General features: G+C 42.1%; 4 protein-coding genes across 6 annotated transcripts in view; 3 read left to right on the top strand and 1 right to left on the bottom strand.

The window, feature by feature from the left end:
• The first annotated feature begins 445 nt into the window (after positions 1-445).
• Positions 446-2,576, top strand: LOC119277666 (putative pentatricopeptide repeat-containing protein At1g64310). The gene has a single exon (XM_037558955.1). The coding sequence runs from the start codon at positions 469-471 to the stop codon at positions 2,134-2,136; it is 1,668 nt and encodes a 555-aa protein (XP_037414852.1). The 5' UTR covers positions 446-468; the 3' UTR covers positions 2,137-2,576.
• A 1,189-nt stretch (positions 2,577-3,765) lies between these two features.
• Positions 3,766-6,947, top strand: LOC119277667 (lysM domain receptor-like kinase 3). The gene is made up of 10 exons (XM_037558956.1): positions 3,766-4,673; positions 5,027-5,230; positions 5,308-5,447; positions 5,530-5,619; positions 5,700-5,805; positions 5,914-6,065; positions 6,142-6,239; positions 6,326-6,464; positions 6,561-6,659; positions 6,740-6,947. Exons 1-10 carry the CDS (start codon positions 4,019-4,021, stop codon positions 6,902-6,904), a joined length of 1,848 nt encoding a protein of 615 aa, XP_037414853.1. The 5' UTR covers positions 3,766-4,018; the 3' UTR covers positions 6,905-6,947.
• A 2,795-nt stretch (positions 6,948-9,742) lies between these two features.
• LOC119277668 (WD repeat-containing protein ATCSA-1-like) lies at positions 9,743-13,109 on the top strand. Of its 2 annotated transcripts, none has more exons than XM_037558957.1 (9): positions 9,743-10,016; positions 10,223-10,480; positions 10,592-10,751; positions 10,831-11,006; positions 11,675-11,912; positions 12,032-12,186; positions 12,263-12,352; positions 12,431-12,502; positions 12,633-13,109. In XM_037558957.1, exons 1-9 carry the CDS (start codon positions 9,864-9,866, stop codon positions 12,690-12,692), a joined length of 1,362 nt encoding a protein of 453 aa, XP_037414854.1. In that variant the 5' UTR covers positions 9,743-9,863; the 3' UTR covers positions 12,693-13,109. The 2 variants fall into 2 exon arrangements, with proteins under 2 accessions (XP_037414854.1, XP_037414855.1); XM_037558958.1 differs by having other exon boundaries at positions 11,678-11,912.
• A 199-nt stretch (positions 13,110-13,308) lies between these two features.
• Positions 13,309-20,891, bottom strand: part of LOC119277669 — a 10,230-nt gene continuing 2,647 nt past the window's right edge. The window contains exons 4-15 of one of the 2 annotated variants that reach the window (XM_037558959.1): positions 20,589-20,682; positions 18,284-20,280; positions 18,055-18,186; positions 17,863-17,932; positions 17,712-17,751; positions 17,453-17,525; positions 17,315-17,377; positions 16,564-16,641; positions 15,408-15,580; positions 14,750-14,796; positions 14,427-14,652; positions 13,309-14,350 (exon numbers count right to left, since the gene is read on the bottom strand). In XM_037558959.1, coding sequence (XP_037414856.1) covers positions 14,085-14,350; positions 14,427-14,652; positions 14,750-14,796; positions 15,408-15,580; positions 16,564-16,641; positions 17,315-17,377; positions 17,453-17,525; positions 17,712-17,751; positions 17,863-17,932; positions 18,055-18,186; positions 18,284-20,280; positions 20,589-20,682 — 3,259 coding nt within the window. In that variant the 3' untranslated portion in view covers positions 13,309-14,084. Of the gene's footprint in view, positions 14,351-14,426; positions 14,653-14,749; positions 14,797-15,407; positions 15,581-16,563; positions 16,642-16,710; positions 16,949-17,314; positions 17,378-17,452; positions 17,526-17,711; positions 17,752-17,862; positions 17,933-18,054; positions 18,187-18,283; positions 20,281-20,588; positions 20,683-20,891 lie in introns of those variants that run through there. The other variant, XM_037558960.1, reaches the window with a different exon arrangement.

Consider the following 20,891-nt stretch of genomic DNA (forward strand, 5'->3'; position numbering starts at 1 on the left):
TTGAAAAAGAAAATCCGTTTGGAAAGGAGTATAACTGTTGGTTCATTTTGATATGTTTGGTTCTTTCATGAAAGACTCAATTACTAGTTGATAAAATAAATAGCACTGAGAATAAAAAAAACTTTTGAAAATAAAATAACAGATTGATTCTCCATTACTACAAAAGTTGCACTTGGAGCTCCCTTGTTATCAAATGCATCAATATGAAACATGTGAACGAAATTTTGTTTTGAACATGGATTCAATGGTACTTTTTTAGTCTGGAATTATTTGTCGCTCAAATAGATGTATCTACGTAAGTTCTACGTATGATTTTTAGGACTGTATTTTTTAGGACTCATACAGTCATTATAGTTTTAAATTTTTTTCTGTGATTTAAAACGTACGTCATGAATCCAACGCTTGAAACTGCTTCAGGAGAAGCAGCCTTCGCCCGGCCGGGAGAGGCGCCAGTCATTAGTCCATGGTATGCGCCGGAAGCTCGCGCTCCTCGCCGCCGCCGCCGGTGGCGCCGCGCTTCCTCTCTCGTGGGCGAAGCAGTCCCACGCGCGCCTTATCGTCGCCTCCCCTCGCATCCCCGACGACCTCCGCCTCCGCCTCCTCCGATCCTACGCCGCGCACGGCGAGTTCGCGTCGGCGCACCGCCTGCTCGACGAAGTACCCCGCCCGGCCTCGCCGCTCCTCTACAACGCCGTCATACGCGCCCACTCCCGCCGCCTAGACCTCCCCACTGCTCTCGCCTTCTTCGCCAGCATGCGACGCTCCGCCACCCCGCCCGACGCCCACACCTTCGCCTGCGTCCTCCGCGCATGCGCCGACTGTGATCGGCCGGCGGCCGCCAAGATCCTCCATGGTCTCGCGTTATCTTCCGGATGGTCCTCCCATCCAATCGTCGGCAGTGCGCTCGTTAGCGCGTACTCAAAGTTCTTGTTCGTGGACAGTGCTCGCCGCGTGTTTGATGGTTTGCGTGAACCGGACCTGGTTCTCTGGAACTCAATGATGTCCGGGTATGGGTACAGGGAAATGTGGCTTGAGGGGATTCAACTGTTTTCGGCAATGCGTAGGGCTGGGGAGGAACCGGACGGCTACTCGATGGTCAGCTTGCTCTCATCCTTCTGGGATCCTGAAGCGCTTGCTTTTGGTCAAGCAGTTCATGGAGTGTGTATCAAGGGCGGTTATGATTCTGGCCACCATGTGAGAAGCACACTTGTTAGCATGTACTTCAGGTGCGGCTGCGTGGAATCGGGTCAAACCTTGTTTGGTAGTTTGCTGGATGCGGACTTGGTTACATGTTCTTCACTCATTACAGGGCAATTGCAGACTGGCAAGTATGATGAGTCATTTGATTTGTTCAGAGAAATGTGCTACTTTGGCAGGAGGCCTGACAGCATCTTGATTGCTAGTCTTCTTTCGGCATGTGCTTCTACAGCCACTATCAGCTACAGCAAGGAGATCCACTGTTATGCAGTCAGGGTTGGCGCTGATAAAGACATCAAAGTCTCATCTTCGTTAATGGATGCTTATGCAAAATGTGGTTTTGCTGAGCTGGGATATTTGGTATTCCGCCAAATTCCTAAGAAGAACTCAGTCATGTACAATATGGTCATATCAAGCCTTGGTTCTCACGGATTTGCGATGAAGGCCATTGAAGTCCATGATGAGATGGTCCGTGATAAGCTCAGGCCTGATGGTGCTACCTTCTCAGCTTTACTTGCTGCTTGTTGTCATGCAGGACTCCTAGACGACGGATGGAAGTTGTTTAGGAGAATGAGGGATGAGTTCCACATAGTAGTTGAAATGCAGCATTATGTCTACATGGTGAGGCTTCTTGCAACGTTTAACCAGCTGAAGGAGGCCTATGATCTTATACAGACAATGCCAATGCCACCCGATTGTGGCGTGTGGGGTGCATTACTTTGGGGGTGTTGTCTCCACCGTGATTCCAGCCTTGGTAGGGCAGTTGCTGAAAAGCTCTGTGAGTTGTATCCAGACAAGGCTTCTTACAAGATTATGCTTTCAAACTTGTATGCATCAGAGGAGATGTGGTGGGATGCTGAGGAGGTCAGGACCGAGATGTTGAAAGAATATATGAACAAGAACACAGGGATAAGTTGGGTTGGGGATACAAGGAAATGATGGTTGGGTTTGCATCATTGAGAAATATGCCGAACGTCAAGTACATTTGAACTCTGTATTGTTATGGTTTTAGAGAAATGAAATATCTGAAATTGCTTCAAAACTTCCTATTTTTTTACCTTACCATTTGACAAAAAATATTTTCTTGCTTTTTATTATTTGTGTAGAATTATTTCTGCTGTTGCTGAGTACAAAAATAAATTTTAGTATATATCCATGGAACTTTGTGTTGCTAATTTCTTAGTTGTTGATGTCGTGGAGTAATATAAGGTCGGAACGTAATATCTGAAGCACTCTTTCTAGTGGAGTCCTGTATTTTTCTTGCCTGGCTCACTTGCCTGTATCCCCTTGTTAGCTATATATAGGTGTCATGTTAGCAATTCTGTAGTATTATATAAAGATCACTGCTTTGCAAAAAGTATTGTATGGTGCTTAATCTTATATCACTTCTGTTTATTTCTTCTATAAAACCCTGTGAAAGACATATTAACCCTTTGTTCCAGTCTAGCAATTTGCTACACAGATTTACTAAGTATTTCTAGATTGGCAACAAATTATTGTGACACATCATTTTAGTAGTTAAGTAGGCTGCCCTCACACAGAATTGATAATCTCTTACAATATTTTTTGAAAGAAAGTAGATCTCACATGTCGAAATGATATAATCAGCACAACTTTTTCATTTTATGGTTCTGTGGCGATATTTAACGTATATATCTTCACTTCTTAGTGCTTGGATGATGGAGTTGAGGCTTAGTCAAGTAGTCAACTGTAGTTGTGCTGGTGCAATGAGATCTTTTAAAGAAAGCCAAAGAGAGAAAAAAAATGGATTTTCTTTAATTGGTCTACTTATCCTAAAGGCTGCAGCAAGCAGTGGTAGAAGCAAAGTTGGAATTTACCTTAGGTGTCAGAACTGTACTATTGTTTTGGTAGAAGATACTTGTCATGTGTCAGGTTTATAAGAGTAATACTCTTAGCTAGGTCGGTTTGAGCAAGTCCTATATAAGGACGTGCACCTCATGGATGTTTACAAGCATTGGTTGCCAAGGAAAAGATAGGGCATCTGTTGCCCAGAACAAGAACTCCCTTATGTTGGTGTGTGTGTGTGTGTGTGTGTGTGTGTGTGTGTGTCCAGCAAAGAGGAGATGTTCAGGCCAACACATTATCTATCAGAATTAGATCAGGTCTTATAATTAGTAGTTTCCTTTTTTCTGCAGTTGTAGAGTTTTCGTAGTTTTCTTTGGTGAGGGAATACCTTCTTGACAGCTTTATAATATATTAGTATCTTTCTTTAAAGTATATTTTTAATACTTTTACTCCCTGTAGCTTCAGTGACAATTCTGCTAGAAACTTTTATTGTTTATTTGTGCCTGACAGTGTCAAATTAATGTATCAATAGCCAAAATGCTGTCTCAGAGCGAGCAGTCCCTGTCATGTTGTCCCTTTCAGTGCCATATGTTTTTAGGTTTGGACACCTGCAATCCAGCTCCGACCCAGCAAAATAGGCCAAATGTTGGAAGCCAAAAGCAAACTTGACTTCTGAGTCCATGAGGGTGTTCCAGCTATCTGGAGTACTTTTTAAATATTCAACTGGAGTTGTTGGACACTGTGAGAAGCACCCCGGCCTGAATCTCTCATACAATGATGAAAATTTCCTATATTCCAAACCATGTGGAGCTTCAGGGAAGCGGAGTAAACTAGGAACAACTGAACAAGCTTTGCTTCATCACGGCCGGCCTTGCCTGGCAATTGGCATCTTGGCCTTCTTGGAAGTACCGCACCGTACAAATATACCTGGAGCGCCAGAAGCCAAATTCTGGAGCGCCAGATAAATTACCCTCTGCAACCGAATCCCAGTTGCCTCTCCAGTTGCTAGTTCCCCATGGCCAGACATTCATTATTCTTCTTCTTCTTCTTCCTTGCCTTGTTTCTGCAACACCTCCACATTAGTGTCGGTTTACCTGGAAGGAGTTTAGCAGCAGCAACAGAGCAATGGCAGCCCATGCAGTGCGACGCTGCGTCGCTCAACCCATCATCGTGCAGCTCATACCTTTATGTGACTCCTCAAGGGCGCAGCCTGTCCGAGATAGCCTCCCTCTTCAATGGCAGCACATCTCTCACCCAGCCCATCAAGCGGCGCTCTGGTTCAGAGGACTTGCTGCTCCGTGTGCCGTGCGTGTGTGGTGCAATCAATGACACCATGAGCGGTCTCTTCCATGATACTGAATACAAGGTGAGTCCAGACGACACGGCTGACAGCATCAACAGTAACTTCAGTGGGCTTGCGTGGAACGTTATTCCTACAGCAAACAAGACAATCACGGTTCACCTTCTGTGCGGTTGTTCCTCCATGGCATCGGAGGGGGTGGTTTCTTACACAGTCCAGCCTAAAGATACACTGAGCAACATCGCAACCTTGTTCAGATCAGGCTCGAGGGAGATCCTAAGCTTGAATGCGGGGGTTACGGATCCTGATTTTCTTAAGGAAGGTTGGATCTTGTTCATCCCGATGGGAGTTGCTAGTTCTTCTAAAAGAAGTGAGTTATTCCTAATTTTCAACTATGTATGTTGCATCATAGGAAATTTGTAAACTACTAAACCGACTGCAAATTCTTAAGTTTGTTGATACCATTGGCGTATACTAATTTGCTAAAATGGAATAAGCAGTATATTTTTCTGCAATACAAGTTTATGTTTTCGTTCTCTCTTCCTCTTTTTCTTTTTCTTTTTTCACATCATAGGATTTCTGATAATCACAAAATGGTGTTTTTATTGTTTGGAATCTCCAAATGGTGTTGTGTTCCTTATGTTCTTTTAGCCTTTTGGTAACTGATAAACTGACTGCTCAATTTTTTCGTGTTTCCTCCCTGCTTGATTCAAACACTTTCAGAGTTTGGCGGTTTACCGATCATAATCACAGTATCAATATCAGCTGCAATTATGCTCCTTTTCGCGCTCACCATTGTACTTCGCCTGAGAAGGAGATCTCTGGTGCCCAATGTTGAAGTGCCAAAGAAAGAGATGGAGAGAGTTCCCAGCAACACAAGCATAGCTATCCTAGAGAGCCGTTACTTTCCAACCAAGAGGATTGATGGTCTCGTTATGCTCCCTATGCTACATGTAAACATTTCGGATACACACATCGTATAACTCTCGGTCAATTGGTTGCAGATATTGATCCATTCCAAACGGAGAGGCCTGTGATTTTCAGCCTGAAAGCGGTTGGAGAGGCCACAGCTAACTTTGATGAGAAGAGGAAGATTGGTGAGGGTGGATATGGCATGGTCTACCTAGGTTTCATAGGAACACATGTAAGAAGTTTATGTAGTATCTTTCTCAGGTAACTATAATCTTGAAGCAACATCAGATCCTTATATTTGACCTTGGTTGCAGGAGATTGCAGTTAAGATGATGAAAGACAGCAAATCAAAGGAGTTCTTTGCTGAGCTGAAAGTGCTGTGCAAAGTACATCACATAAATGTGGTACGTACTTATTGTAGAATCTACCAGGAAATGAACATCCATGCTACGATGTTGTCATAAACTTGCGCAATTCTATATAGGTTGAGTTGATTGGCTATGCTTCTGGGGAGGATCACCTGTACCTTGTTTACGAGTATGTTCAGAATGGATCACTGAGTGAGCATCTCCATGATCCTTTGCTGAAAGGTACATGAAAGAAATATAATCATGCATCTTGATATTTCTTTGCTTCTGTGAACGAAACTTGATTTATTGCTTATCGAAAGTTTGAATGAGGTACTTCTTGATTCTTAGGTCATCAACCTCTCTCATGGACTGCAAGAACACAGATAGCAACGGATGCTGCACGCGGTATCGAGTACATCCATGACCATACAAAGGCCTGCTATGTGCACCGTGACATCAAAACCAGCAATATTCTGCTAGATGATGGACTAAGAGCTAAAGTGAGCCATTCAAAGCCACAAAGTTTCAAGTGTTACCCGCTAAGCTATTGCAATCTGATTATTTTCTGGATAACAGGTTGCGGATTTTGGGCTGGTAAAGCTAGTTGAGCGCAGCGACGAAGAAGATTGCCTGGCAACTCGTTTGGTTGGAACGCCAGGCTACCTTCCACCGGAGTTAGTTTTTAACTTGGATATGATTTTAAAAAATTCAACTGATGAAGCTTCAAATGTAATAGTGATACCAAGCATCAACCCTGCAGGTCAGTTCGTGAGCTTCACATGACCACGAAGTCTGACGTCTATGCGTTTGGAGTAGTTCTTGCAGAGCTGATCACTGGTCTCCGTGCACTTGTGCGGGACAATAAGGAAGCTAATAAGACAAAGTCGCTTATCTCAACTGTAAGAGTAATGAGAAACGCGCTGTTTCAATTCTTATAGTTTGCCGATCTGTTTTTGACACTGTTTGCATCATGATTCTTGTCATGCTCTGAACAGATGAGGAAAGCTTTCAAATCAGAAGATGTGGAGAGCTCACTGGAGAAAATCATAGATCCCTCCTTGAAGGACAACTACCCCATAGAAGAAGTGTGTAAGGTTAGTAGTAAAACTGTTCATCACTACTGACACAGTGAAACATCTCAGTTAGCCTAATCCTGCATTTCTACCGTGTATAGCTGGTAAACATTTCGATGTGGTGCTTGAGTGAGGATCCATTGGACAGGCCTGAGATGAGGGAGATTATGCCAATGCTGTCTCGAATTCATTTGACCTCCATAGAGTGGGAAGCGTCGCTCGGAGGTGACGCCGAAGTCTTTAGTGGTGTTTTCAATGGTAGATGATCAAAACGGCATGTATGCTATCATGTAGATACTAGAAGTGTGCTCCTGTTGATTTTTGTTAGAGAATGGTTATTGGTTTGCAGCTTCTGGTATATTTGTACTTGCGACCAAGTTGTTCTCTTTGCAAGATTTTGACTCAGTGAAGTCAGCCATATAATTTCTTTTGATAATGGAGGAATTGGTAATGGAATAGCAGAATTAGTTTCTTCAGATTCTGACGTAACAAACAATTTCTGTGTGCTAGCAATATCTCTACGTGTGATTCGTTAAAATAGATCTTTTTCATCTTGCTCGCAGAATTGTATCTACAGACACTCGACTTTTTCAGATTTATCTGCAACAATTATCAAGCGAAAGACCAAGGGTTGTTAATGCTCCCATCAAACCATGTAAAAGGTATTACTAAAAGGAACTACTATTGAAAATACTATACTATACCATACTAACAAGATTAAACTTGGAAGATTTTGATTTTTCTGGTAATTTTGGGATGATTGCCGCTTAATTAGGAGGGGACACCTGTAAATAGGGGGAGGTCGTGGGGTAACTTCTTGGTGTGGGTCTTAGTGAAACTCCAACATGAATAACCAAATCACCTGCAAATCTCTGGACGGTCCGGACACATTTGGCCATCCAATGACGGTCCCCAAATTTGTCCGGACCGATCTTGACGGCCAAAATCTCCCAAACCGGCACCAAACTGAGGGGAGGTTTGCGGGTGCCCAGACGTCCTCCACACAGAACTCTGACAACGCGGATCCATCCAAAAAAACCACCCGACACACACATTTTTCACTGGTTTGTCCACCCTCTTGTGCTCTGTATACACGCTCCCAGACTCCAACGCTGCCGATGTACCACCCGGACGCCACCCAATCCTTGTCGAACTTTCGCCGCTCCACCCAGGCGCTCGCTTGGCTTTGCCTACGCCATTGATCCACCCAAGAACCGTCTGCAGCCCAAGCATTCTCCACCCCTACCAACGCTCCCCATGGCGGACACCACACCTAACAAGTGTTCAACGAGATGCCATTGCTAAGTTTTTTTTATATTCTAGTTGTTTACTTTGAAGCAAACGTGAAGGATTCAGACGAGGAGTACTTCTACATCGAGTTCATGAATTCGTCTTTGTCGAACGAGAATGAAGATGATGTTGAAGGCGATTCTTGAAGATGCAGACTGTGCAGAGGAGTGTGGTCTCAACTACGACGGTTCAACAAAGGGACATCGAGTGTTGAATCGACATAGGGCATTTGGCCATATGATGTTGTACGACGATCCACTATTTGAACCCTATTTCCGCCCCCAATTTCAGATGAGGCGACATGTGTTCAAACGCATCTACCAAGGTGTCAGGCCTATGATGGAGGGATGCTGTTGGAAACATTGGGTTCTCTTGCTATCAGAAATGCACGACTTTCTATGAGGATGTTTGCCATAGATTCGTGGGATGGTACCTTTGGATGGCTAAAAGCACATGGCTCGACGCCATGGTAGATTTGCTACTACATAGTTGTACCGGAGTACTTATTGCAGACACAACAAAGCTCGTGGCAATTGAAGAATCAAGAGGGTTTCCAGGTATGCTCAGATCCTTGGATTGCATGCACTCGATAAGGAAAAACTGCTCGTATGCTCAACAGGGCAATATCAGGGCCATTGCAAAAAGCCCACCATCATTCTTGAAGCATTTGCATCGTAAGACCTTTGGATTTGACATTCTTTTTTTGGCATTCCTCGGTCTCACAATGACATCAACGTGTTGTCGCCGTCTTCATCGTTTGCAAGGTTGTATGTGGGCGAAGCTCCTACGTGCAGCTATACCATCAATGGTCATGGTTACAACATGTGGTGCTATTTTTGTGTAGCCTCTCTGGACCTAGACAAAGCCACACAAAATATCCATCATTTGGGGCTATCATTATATTTTTCATGGAATTAAATATATTTAAGTTAAAATTTGGGATTGTATTTCAATTGTGGGAGCTTCTCAATATTAGTGGAAGGCTATATCTATGGTTCAAGAGATTTCATCATGCTAAAGTCCCTCAATTTAAAAAATATATAAAAATATATTCATATTATCAAATTGTATTTTAATTAGGTTTTGCATTTAAATAACACTAGGAGTTTAATTTGACCTATTCAAGTTTAAGGCATGATGATGAAAAAGAAACTAACAATCAAATCTAAATCTACACTTACTCAGGGTTGTTACAATCGACCACACTCAAATGAAATCTTGCCCTGAGATTTAGGCGATAAGGTAAGAGGGGAAGGATTGGGCTACAAATCCAACAAATCTTCTCGTTTCATGTTGCTCTCCTCGAGGAGGTCAAACCATTGCATCATGGTGAACTTGATATCCTTCCTTTGCGATTGTTGTTACGGGCCTTTTGCTGAACTTGCTACCCTTCCTACGCGGGCGGGGGCTGCAATTCTAGAGAATGAAACTTCTAGGTTCGGGGGATTGTTATGCGACGACTTTGAGATTCACAAAATCACCGGGAGTCTCTTGTTGAGTATTAACTCGTTCAATCACCATCATACTCGCAGGGTTCTCATAAAAATGTTTTTGATTAGATAGTATCTACACAAAAATATAAGATCATTTGTCACACCTATTTTTCATATGTCCTTTTAAAGAAGTAAGTATGCAAGACAGCTACCAACAAAAGCACATGTGATTATCAGTAAAGAACACTCTTTTTCAAGGGAGTAAAGAACACATTTAATCCATATATTTTTTTTTCATCACATCATAAAAGGAGTACACGTGTACAGCACTGACATCTGGATATAACCGCTGGATTTAATGGAAGCTTGGAAGGCCAACAATTGAGTCCCCCGACCTCACCGGTCAGCTCAGGCTCAGCAGCCGCCCGATTCGCGCCGCCCTCCCGACTTCCGTCGCCGTTCGCCGCCGCAGAGCGCATACACCGCGGCGCGCCCCGAGTGGATGTGGTGGGAGGAGGTGAGGAGGAGGGAACGCGGGGAGCTGCGCGCCCGGCGCTTCGAGGCCCTCGCCCGCTCGCGCCGCGCCGCCTCGCTCGCGCTCTCCAACCGCAAGGAAATCACGACCCCGCACCTCGGCGCCGTCAACTCCCTCCAGGTCCTCTTCTCCCACATCGCTCCCCCAATCCCCCCTGTCACTGCCTCCCGCCCGCCGCCCCTGCATCAGCTGCGCGTAGCGCACAGATCAGCAGTACTATTAATTTTGCGTGTTAATCCGTCGAGAAACTGCGCCTAGCGAGATTGAAATTCTGTGCGGTGCGTGAATCGACGTTGCTGGCGTTCGTAATTTGACAATATGGCCAGGTTGATTTGACAGAGGGGAGGTACCTGCTCTCGGGGGCGTCGGACGGGTCGGCCGCCGTCTTCGATTTGAAGGACGCGACGGAATACGAGGCCGGGTTCATAGCCAAGCACAGGAGCATTCTGCTTGTGGACAAGCAGCATCAGCATGGCCACAAGTTCACCGTCTCCAAGGCCATCTGGTATCCTGTGGACACCGGGCTGTTCGTCACGGCCTCCTTCGATAACTATGTCAAAGTGTGGGATACCAATTCGACTCAAGTATGTGTTGTTGCGCTTTGCTTTGTCCAATCCTGATCTTAACATTTTGCCCCGTTGAGGTGTTGATTCCGATGTTCTGGTCGTTCTGGGATTGGTTTTCTTTTTTCCTAGATGGTCATGGATTTTAAGATGCCCGGAAAAGTGTGCAGTGCTGCAATGTCTCCGATTGCAACAACGCATATGCTCATCGCTACCGGAAGCGCAGACGTTCAGGTCCGTTTGTGTGATATTGCTTCCGGGGCCTTTACTCACACGTTGTCCGGTCATCTTGGTTAGTCCCTTCCTGCTAGTGTGATGATGAAGCAGCATTCTTGTTTTGTTTTTATGCTTATCCTCTTCGATCATCTCAGATGGTATCATGTCTTTGGAGTGGTCTACCTCAAGCGAGTGGATCCTAATGAGTGGTGGCTGCGACGGGGCGATACGTTTTTGGGACATAAGACGAGCTGGATGCTTCCTTGTCCTTGATCAGTTACGGTCTCAGCTAGGAAGACGGCCTCCCATTCTTGATGGCACCACCGACAACGTATGCTTGCCATCACCCTTTACTTTTTATCTGCTTCTGGGTTTGGTTATTTCTTCAGAATATATTTGCTCGCAGGGCTAATACAGAACTGCTTGCTATTATTCTGGCTACTGTTCCAAAACTGTTAGGTCTCCAAGTAGGAGTGGATTTTTCCCGCAAGAAAAGGGTACAAGCGGATACCTGGTATATATTCATGTCCTAGGCCTATGTCATTGTTTTAGCATCATCATATATACTCCCTCCGTTCCCAAATACTATGTCTTTTTAGAGATTTCAACAAATGACTACACACAGAGCAAAATGAGTGAATCTATACTCTAAAATATGTCTACATACATCCGTATGTTGCAGTCCATTTGAAATGTCTAAAAAGACTTATATTTAGGAACGGAGGAAGTAGATGGTATGGATCAGTGTAGTGCTCTAGTTCTTAAAAGATGGGATCTGCATTTCATTGGGAGATAATCCATGCTGCTCTACACAAGGTTCCTTCCTGCTGTTTATTGTTGTGTCCTGAAAAAATTGTTGATGTCATGCAAGTACAATGGGAGATAATTAATATTATTAGGTTCTTGTGTTGTTCATTGTTGTGTCTGAAAGATGGTTGATGACGTGCAAGTACATCTGCTAGTTGACATCTTCAATGCATATATATTTTTCGTCTTAAGCAGCATCAGAAGAACTTAGGACGTTCATCTTCATCAAAGAGTTACTCGGTTCAGCAGAGGACAGGCAATCATAAGAAGCAGTCCAAAGCACTACGCAAAAGTCTAACCATGGTACGTGGACATACGCAACAGAAAGTGCATCCCGGTATGTCATCCAGTCAAAATCATAAAACAGCTCATTATGGTGCTGTTACAGGATTAAGAACAACAACAGATGGGATGCACCTTCTTAGCTCAGGTTGAGTTAATCTCTTCTCTATCAGTTATCTGCTGCGATGCCTGAAATTGGCATGCAGTGCAACAATGATAATTTAAGCTTAAGCCTGTTATTAAGAAGAGGTTATCGTTTCTCTTCAGGATCTGATTCTCGTTTAAGACTCTGGGATATCGATTCAGGCTGCAATACTTTGGTCAATTTTGAAGCCATGCGATTGCAAACTAGCAAGCCACTACAACTAGCTGTCACTGATGATCCATCACTTGTGTTCATTCCATGCATGTCAAGCATCAAGGTATGCTGTTGCTTTTCCAGCTTTATGGCTTCATTCTGCATTTTGAAGTTCACGTCTAAGTATTGTACTTGCTTAGGCATACAATACATGGTCTGGTACGACATTTCAAACATTCCGTGGGCATTATGACCATGTAAATTGCTGCTACTATAACTCACAAGACCAAGTAAGTTTTCCTCTATTGTTCTCTGTTAAGCTTTAGTGTTTTAACATATATTCCATTCCTAAATGTTCGAGAATGCAGGAACTCTATACTGGTAGCAATGATCGACAAATTCTTGTGTGGTCTCCATCGACTCCTGCATTGACTGAAATGGTACAAAACCTATCTATTGACACCATGCATTTTTTTTAGTGAGTTAATATTCTTCCAATGGGAGTTTGAGAAGGAAGAGTACAAAGTTTTTGTGTAAATTTGATGATTTGACGCTGCTAAATATCTGCAGGAAGACGATGACAAGCGGCAAGAAGGTTTTGCAGCTGATGAGGATAACTGGAGTGACTGAGAACTTCTGAGTTTTTTGAGAGAGAGGACTTATGAGTTGATCACGTGTATATATACAAGGTTACTAACAATATTGACACAAGTGATGCCGAAATAAAGTCAGGGTTCTTGTTAGGTATTACATGAACAAGTAATTACTTGTGTTTGCCTACTACTCCCTCCGTCCGAAAATACTTGTCATCAAAATAGATAAAAATGAATGTATCTAGAACTAAAATATGTCTAGATACATCTCCTTTTATCCATTTTGATGACAAGTATTCCGGACGGAGGGAGTACTATGAGAGGATGTTGTAATTTAGGATTTGAACTTTTTGTAGTTCATTGAGACTTATGTATTCAGACATCATAACAAAAAGAGAGCAGTATTATGTACGGTTCACCCAACTGCTATTTATGTATACATTGTTCTTGCTAAGGCATTGCACATGTTTTATGTCTTCTCTGTGGCTAAAGTTCCTGAAGGGACCAGCAACCAAATTTATAAAACCAAATTACCATTGCTATTGGTCTGTTATCAGACAGATACTGAATACGGAGTAATATTTAACTTAATCAGGGTCCCCATCAGCAGAAGACACATGAGTTCTGCTGTTAGGTTCACATGATGCAACATATCACGCAACTTTTGATCAAGAGCAATGGCTCATGATTTCCATTATTCGTCTATTACATATTGGCGTGACATTGTTCAGTTTGTCAATGACATTGCTGAATTTGTGTGACTGCGTAAACAATAGATGTACATATGTTACAGCCTTACAGGAAGAAAAAAAAACTCAGTTACAACTTGCACCAGGTTCAGAGAAGTTGCAGGCGCCTAGCCCGCACTTATTCCAGACCTATGCCCTTTATTCTGTTGCTGAGCTGCTAATATTCTCAGAACTACTCCCTCTGTCCAGAAATACTTGTCATCAAAATGGATGAAAATGAATATATCTAGAACTAAAATACATCTAGATACATCTATTTCAATGACAAGTATTTCCGGACGGAGGGAGTATGAGCCCAAGATATGCAGGAGCTGGTAGCTCATATTGCCTGAACTTGAGTTCCTAAACTACAAGGATCTGTTGGAGTTCCTAAGATACACAGCTCTGTTATGTACTCCCTCCGTCCGGAAATACTTGTCGGAGGAATGGATGTATCTAGATGTATTTTAGTTCTAGATACATCCATTTTTATGCATTTCTCCGACAAGTATTTCCGGACGGAGGGAGTATAACTGTGCATCACTGGACATCCGCAATGGCAACCCGTTGAAAGGTTGAACCGGACGAACATACCATATATTGCTGCAAGTAACAGCTGATGCTGCAACAGCTTATTGTGTAGGTGGATACACACGGAAGACCCTGGGTTGCAGCGAACATTCCCCATTTGTGCTTGCCTTTTAGATCCTCTGACAACGAATGATGCCTGCAGCGCCTCCATAGCATAACCATTTCTCGCTGCCTTTGTTCATATTCCACCTCAGTCGATGCAGCGCTACAGCTTTGGGAGGGAAGAGCTCAAAGTCTTTAGTGTCTTCATCAACTGGGACGTTGCATGTGCCACCATTCTCTAGCATAAGAGAATCGGCTAAAGCCAGAGCATTAGTCTCTTGGCCCTCCCCAGGTCCATCTAGTCGACCCTCTCTAAGTTCTGGATCTACATGTTCTGCAGGGTAGTTCACCAGGCATGTCAGGCACTAAGGCAACAGTACAAGTTGCAGCAAAATGGAGAGAGTTTTTACCTGAGTTGGTGAGTGTTAGTACTTGCTCTTTTTGTGTATTGTGGGCTTTAGGTACTTTTTGGCATGGTTTTGGACCCTTCTTTGCAATCAGAGGAACATTTGACAAAGGAGAGCTTTGCAATGTTCCACCAATCTTAATGGTTGTTCCCTCCTCTGCTAGCGAACCACAAAGGAAATAGGGCACACGGTTCCTCCCAGGTTCCTTCTCCCAGAATCTCGAAGTAAGCTACACGTGCAATATTTGTTTAGCACACAAGAGATTCTATATGACAAGCAGAAGTAGAAAATGACCATGGTTATGGAGTACAGGCTAGCGGGTTTACCTGGAAGCGCACAGCAGTACCATCTGCCACACAATAAGCCGCATAACCTGTATGTAGGCAAAATTTAGGATCATAGCAATTATAAGATTCCGCCAATATGTGCTTAAGGTTGATTTTTACAAGAAGTTACTCATTCTCCCTTGCTTCTATATAGAGATTCATTTATATATCTTTAATATCAAGTGTCCAAAATGTAGGAAAAATATATAACATAATAAGTATCAGAAAAAAGGCGATCCAGTGTCCAAAACAGAATATTATACAAGGTATTAATATTACTAAACTAATAAGCTGTTCAAATATCACTATATATGCCGCAATAACATAATTATAAGCTTTATATTCATTTACTTAACACAACAATGTATGGAGAGCCCCGCATAATGTGTTTCCAGATTCCAGATAGTTCCCTAAACAGTTTTGCTAAAGCACATCTAGATGTGTGTGCCTTGAGTATTGCACATCTAAGTCCTATGTCATTGATTTTACACAGAGATTCGTGCAGGCATTTTCTTTTGTCTTTTGTCTTTTCCTTCCTAGTTTGATTGAGTCACTTAGATGTGCAATAATTAGACAAGTCAAGAATTCTTAGTAACTTGTAACTGCATACTACTTAGCCCGGATATTGACACGGTTAGGCATGGTTCTGGAAATGTACCGGTAATTTCTGAGACATGGACATTCCATATCAAATATTCTGACAACTGATAAGTAGAAACGCCCTGAGTTTTAGTCCCAGCAAATGGCCTTCCGGTGACTGGAACATCATTGGCAATTCTAGGTAGGCTGAGGAACTTCAATGTGCCATCTTCCAGTGAGATGATAATACCTCTGAACATGAAAGATAGTAACAGTTAATGTCATTAACCTAGTAGACAGAAAATATCTATATCCTGCATATATACACAGAGTAAGGCCCCATTTGGGAGCTCAATAGAAGTTTCCACACATACAGATTTTACCAGTGTATTTTACTAGGCAGTAGGCACAAACAATACCATTGTAAACAAGGGAATCCTAAACGTAATCATGAACGAACGCAAAAAAAGAAGTGAGGTGAACTTTAGTGTCAATAAATTCAAACCAAACATGACAAGCCACACGAGTCCTATATATGTTCACTATGTTTAGGGCAAGAATCACAGTTTGTTGGGCCAATGATCAAGTAATGCATTAGATCCTCCCAATAAAGGGGCAATCCTTGCACAAAAATATATTATCTCCGTCCCAAATTACTTGTCTTAAATTTGTCTAGATACGGATGTATCTAACACTAAAACATGTCTAGACAAATCTAAGACAAGTAATTCGGGACGGAGGGAGTAGAATACACATGAGTATATAAAATCATTTGTGTTTTTTATAAGCTATACAAACTAAATACAAATTGAAATGTAAAGGACACAGAAGCATTAAAAGAACTAATTAGTTTTTATAAGCTACACATCTACCTTAGCAAGTTAGCGTGCTGACATATCACACAGATCAGATGAGCCATGTACGTATTGTATAAGACCATAATAAATCCTTTTTCCAATTTTCTTGCAACTGTGATTTGTGTTTCAACTTTAATGAATATAGTGATATGTGTGCATCAGAAATTACCTAGTTTCTCACTGACAGGGTAAAATGAAAAACAAGGTAAAACCAAGTCCCTATCCTCAACTGGGTAGTGATGAAAGGTAAGTAAATGTCATGTAATGAAGGAAGCTGAATACATTAGTGTCTGCAAGATTTATTTACTCCGGAAGCAACAGGACTCATTACTACAAACGGAATGAGATTCATTTGTTACAAATGGCATAAAACATTACCTAGCCTCCTTTAACCAATGAAGACTTAAAACAGCCCTTGGGGCAGTGGTTAGTTCCCACAGAGGACGGTATGGATCTCTGCAACAAACAAGTTATATGAGATGCATTTCAGTATTCAAACATTGCAGCTCATTCAAAAAAACATAGCAAGAAAAGGTTGTGAATCCAGCAATCATATTACTGTTTGCTGACAATATTTACTCAATTATAAGGTTATGCTGGTGCCAAAAAAAACACTCTTCAATAGTAGCTGCTACGCCTATGGTTACTTACTTCAGCTTCAAATTTTCATAAAACTTGATAACGGCCATGGGCTGTGGCAACTAAATGGCGATGTTTTCCGTTGAAAGGTGTGCTGTATTTGTTCATGTGAGGATAACAGATTCTGCAGATTAAACATACCTTCGTTTATTGACCCAAATGTTATCATTGCAAAACAGCAGACAAAAGATGTATGGTTCTCAAATTGCAAAGTGCAGTCAATTCGTTTAGAAAAACCTTCCTAGGTGAAATATTAACCAAAAAATAAATTATATTGACTATGACTATTGAGACAAGCCTCAGCACCACTCCATATATGCAATACCAGAAAAGGGTTAGCAAATACTACCTCTGTACCAAAATATAAGACGTTTTTGTAAGCTAAACAAGCCTACAAAAACGTCTTATATTTTGATACGGAGGGAGTAGTAGTTTTCTCCACAACAAAATTTGAGTTATTGATTCCAGTTCCTAGTAGAGTTTATGCTACCTTAAATCCCAGAATTTTAGGCCATCCTCTCCAGCAGTGACGAAGATATTTGTGTTTTCCTCACTGTCAAAATGATATGGAGTCAGAACTTAGCGTTTATCTTTTGGAATGGAACAGAAGTATAACACAGCTTACTACCTTACATATGGTGCCCACGAGAGGGCTCTGATGGGAACAGATTCAGCAGTGACACACATAAAAGGTTTTGAATCTATACATAACGAGAACAACTGGTTAATATAACACAAAAAGGAAATAAAGAGGTATGCAGTTCAGGCATTCCAATAGCTTGCTCTTTAAACATGTGAAGTAAGCAGTTCCTGAGTCAGACATGTCATCTGAATGGCATAAGTGACAGAAATCCTATGAAAAGGGAGGTAATAGACCAATAAAATACCTTGTGATGGCAAGTCTGTAGAGAACTTCCATAAAGCAACCTGGAACATCAAAATCCAACCACAAAACTTTCAGCACAGCACCTACTAACCAAACAGTGCAGGTATCAGATTTAAACTAAGAAAATAATTTACTACAGGCAGAAAAGATACCGTTCCATCGTGACATCCTGCTAGTATCATATCATGAGGATAAGGCGACCAATCAACTGTCAAGGGAATGCTGTTTACCATTATAAAGAGGCAATGACTTCAAAATGGAAATTCATGCTGACGAATTTGACAGAAATTTAAATCTGCCATCTAGTTTTAATAGAAAAATGATGAAAGTAAAAGTTGGAATACCTCTGTATGTTTCCGCACTTAACTTTAGCACATCTAAATACAGGTTGCAGCTTTAGAAAGCGAGGATCGGTGCCCTTCACTGAAGAAGAGGAATATATTTTCTGGATCATGCTTGGAGATGGAACTTCCCATCTGCGCACAATAATGAATAAGTGCATAATAAGTGGTGATATTCAAAAAGTGATGGCCAAACAATTCAAAATGGTGGTCAAGCATTGGATGTACTCACACTTCAAGTGAGCCATTTCCCAATAGTACTGCAAGAAAACCCAAATGTGATTTTTGTTCTGACTGATTTGGTAAAGGAGGCTTCCATTTGATGTCCCAAGCAACTTTGCCGTTATGAGCTAAACACAAGACGACCCTTGGTAGATGAATGCCTTTGGGGATTGCAGAAAAGTTTGAGTTTTCTGCACAAGTAATAATATCATTTTTACTTGATTCTTTGGATGGAACTACTTCTGTATCTTCCGCAACAATGATCTGGGCACTGTTTTCAGAAGGAACAGGCGCAACTTTGTTTACAGCTTCACTATCATTCATTTCCACAACTTCATGGTTAGCAAGTGCACTCTTACATCCAACCAAACCAGCCTCGTTAGCCATGTCTTCACTTATAGATGAACCCAGTAGATTGGGATTCTCAACAGAAGACAAATTATTATTTGGCATGATATACGTGGAGAATCTCTCCGTCTTCTGAGCATCACCACTAAGAGCCGGTGAGTAGGTCTCATTTGAAGCAGGTTTCTTTGTAGGTCCTCGTACACGCCTTCTGGTGTAGACAATTAATTCTTTCTTGCAATTTTGGACTGAGGCCACATTATCATTTGGCTGGGGAGTTGTCTGCTGGACACTTAATATTTCCTTGTAATTTGCATTACACAAGCCATGTGTTGGTGATGTGGCATCAGATGATGCAGCACTCATATTGACATTGCACTTTCCTATATGACACCTCAACGAACCAATTGAAGCAAGATCGCTTGCTATAGCTTCACCGTCACTCTTGGTCAAAGCCATGGGATTGTCCGAATTGGTAATTGTAGTAGCCGCCTTTGAGGACTCGGTACCAGAAGCAAATAAACAACTGTTTGTATTTGAAAGTGTCTTCCTTCTAGGCCGTCCTCGTCTCCTACTACCACTTGACTCCTCGCCATTTGATTTAGCTGCAATATGCATAGGCAGCAAGGAATCTTCTAAAGTGGGGCCTGTGTGCACATTGCCATCACATCTTAGCATGCTAATCGAACAAAGCTCACTTGTCAAGTTAGAGTGTCCATATGGCAAATGATTCTCAACAGAGTGTGCTGGATCATTTGAAATGGTCTCCATACTCTGCGATTGGACATCAGAAACCACTGCCGAAGAAAGTGCACAACAATTTGTTTCCTTTTTAGGTCGTCCTCTACCCTTCCGACCTCTTGATCTTTTCCCACAAATTGTAAGAGATGGAGATGGAACTGGTAATGCTGCATCAACTGTAACAAGACTTAAATTAGAATTAGACTCTGCGTATCCAGTTTCTCTTTCAAATTCAGTATCAGTGCCAGAAACATGCTTGCTGCTGCTTGGGAGTGGATATTTCCGGGGCCTCCCCCTCTTTTTCTTTGGTTTCGTGCAGCATATTAGAGCTCTAGAGGTATCTTCTGTCCATTCAGTGTCAGGCGAACACTTTATTTTGTCAATTGGGATTTTCCTAGGTCTACCCCTGCCTTTTTTTGGAGCTGATTCCACAGACTGCACAGATGGTATACCACAAGATAATGCAAGATCGCCTGGAATAACTCCTGAAGTGGCAAGAGGGTCAACAAAACTAGAGCCTGGACTTCCGCTATTTTTTGTTGAATCTACCACTTTGGCAACTGACAGTGGATATTTTCTTGGTCTGCCCCTTGGTTTTTTCAGACTAGGTTCTGCATGATCCGTTGGTTTTTTCAGACTACTACGTTCCGTGCGATCATCCCCAGTCGTCAGTTTTATCTTTCTCGGTCTCCCTATTGGTTTTCGAGGAACTGATGAACTCTCAACTGAATTGTTCTCTTTTGGTATTTTTCTAGGCCTTCCTCTACGATTGCTATTACTGTATGCAAGCATTGACTGATTAGTATGTGCCTCTTCAAAGGGTGCTACAATACACCAAACTTGAATGATGCCTCTGCCAATCAGTGGCATACCAATTTTATGGTAGGAAGAACCAGGAGGATGAGCAGCAACAGCAAGATACTGCAATAGATAAAAGAACATGATCAGCAATTCTAAGTAACTCCTATGTTCTACTAATCTTTTTGTAAATCCAGTAAATTCTTGCGATTAAAAAAGGTACTCCCCACGATCCATATTACTTGTCGCTCAAACGGATGTACCACTGAAATACGTCTAGATACATCCATTTGAGCGACAAGTAATTTGGATCGGAGGGAGTACTATTCATAGACACTGAAAAACAAGTGCAACCTAGCAATGAGCCAGCATGCAAAGATGCACTTGAGAAAAGAGCTACTAGTTCATGCTCAGAGTCAGTTGATCACAACCTCGCAATTTGCGGGAGAAGAAGGCTTGTCGCACAACCTCGGGCACCAGTCCAACGACCAAACATTCCCCCCAGCGAATAAAATGAAATCAGAGCTGCAACAGTTAAGAGATTTAATCACAGTTCAATGCATGGTTCTCTACAGTCATATGGATAATGTAACAGAGAAAACTGAAAGAGTGTAGAAATAAGGTCAAAATTAGCAGTGTATCACATATCATCAGTTTTTGACAATGCTGAAAATTAATTAATGAAAGAAATAAAGCAATGGTGTTTCATCAAGCAACTTCACTGTTAACCTACT

This window comes from Triticum dicoccoides, chromosome 3B (assembly GCF_002162155.2).
Source record: "Triticum dicoccoides isolate Atlit2015 ecotype Zavitan chromosome 3B, WEW_v2.0, whole genome shotgun sequence".
In the NCBI taxonomy this organism is placed as follows: Eukaryota; Viridiplantae; Streptophyta; class Magnoliopsida; order Poales; family Poaceae; genus Triticum; species Triticum dicoccoides.

Bases quoted from the DNA above. Each gene is read 5' to 3' on its own strand.
- LOC119277666 (XM_037558955.1), top strand. From the start codon at position 469: ATGCGCCGGAAGCTCGCGCTCCTCGCCGCCGCCGCCGGTGGCGCCGCG.
- LOC119277667 (XM_037558956.1), top strand. From the start codon at position 4,019: ATGGCCAGACATTCATTATTCTTCTTCTTCTTCTTCCTTGCCTTGTTT. The intron at 5,620-5,699 runs GTACGTACTTAT...AATTCTATATAG, and splicing joins AAGTACATCACATAAATGTG to GTTGAGTTGATTGGCTATGC. The intron at 6,465-6,560 runs GTAAGAGTAATG...TGCTCTGAACAG, and splicing joins CAAAGTCGCTTATCTCAACT to ATGAGGAAAGCTTTCAAATC.
- LOC119277668 (XM_037558957.1), top strand. From the start codon at position 9,864: ATGTGGTGGGAGGAGGTGAGGAGGAGGGAACGCGGGGAGCTGCGCGCC. The intron at 10,752-10,830 runs GTTAGTCCCTTC...CGATCATCTCAG, and splicing joins CACGTTGTCCGGTCATCTTG to ATGGTATCATGTCTTTGGAG. The intron at 11,007-11,674 runs GTATGCTTGCCA...TTTCGTCTTAAG, and splicing joins TTGATGGCACCACCGACAAC to CAGCATCAGAAGAACTTAGG.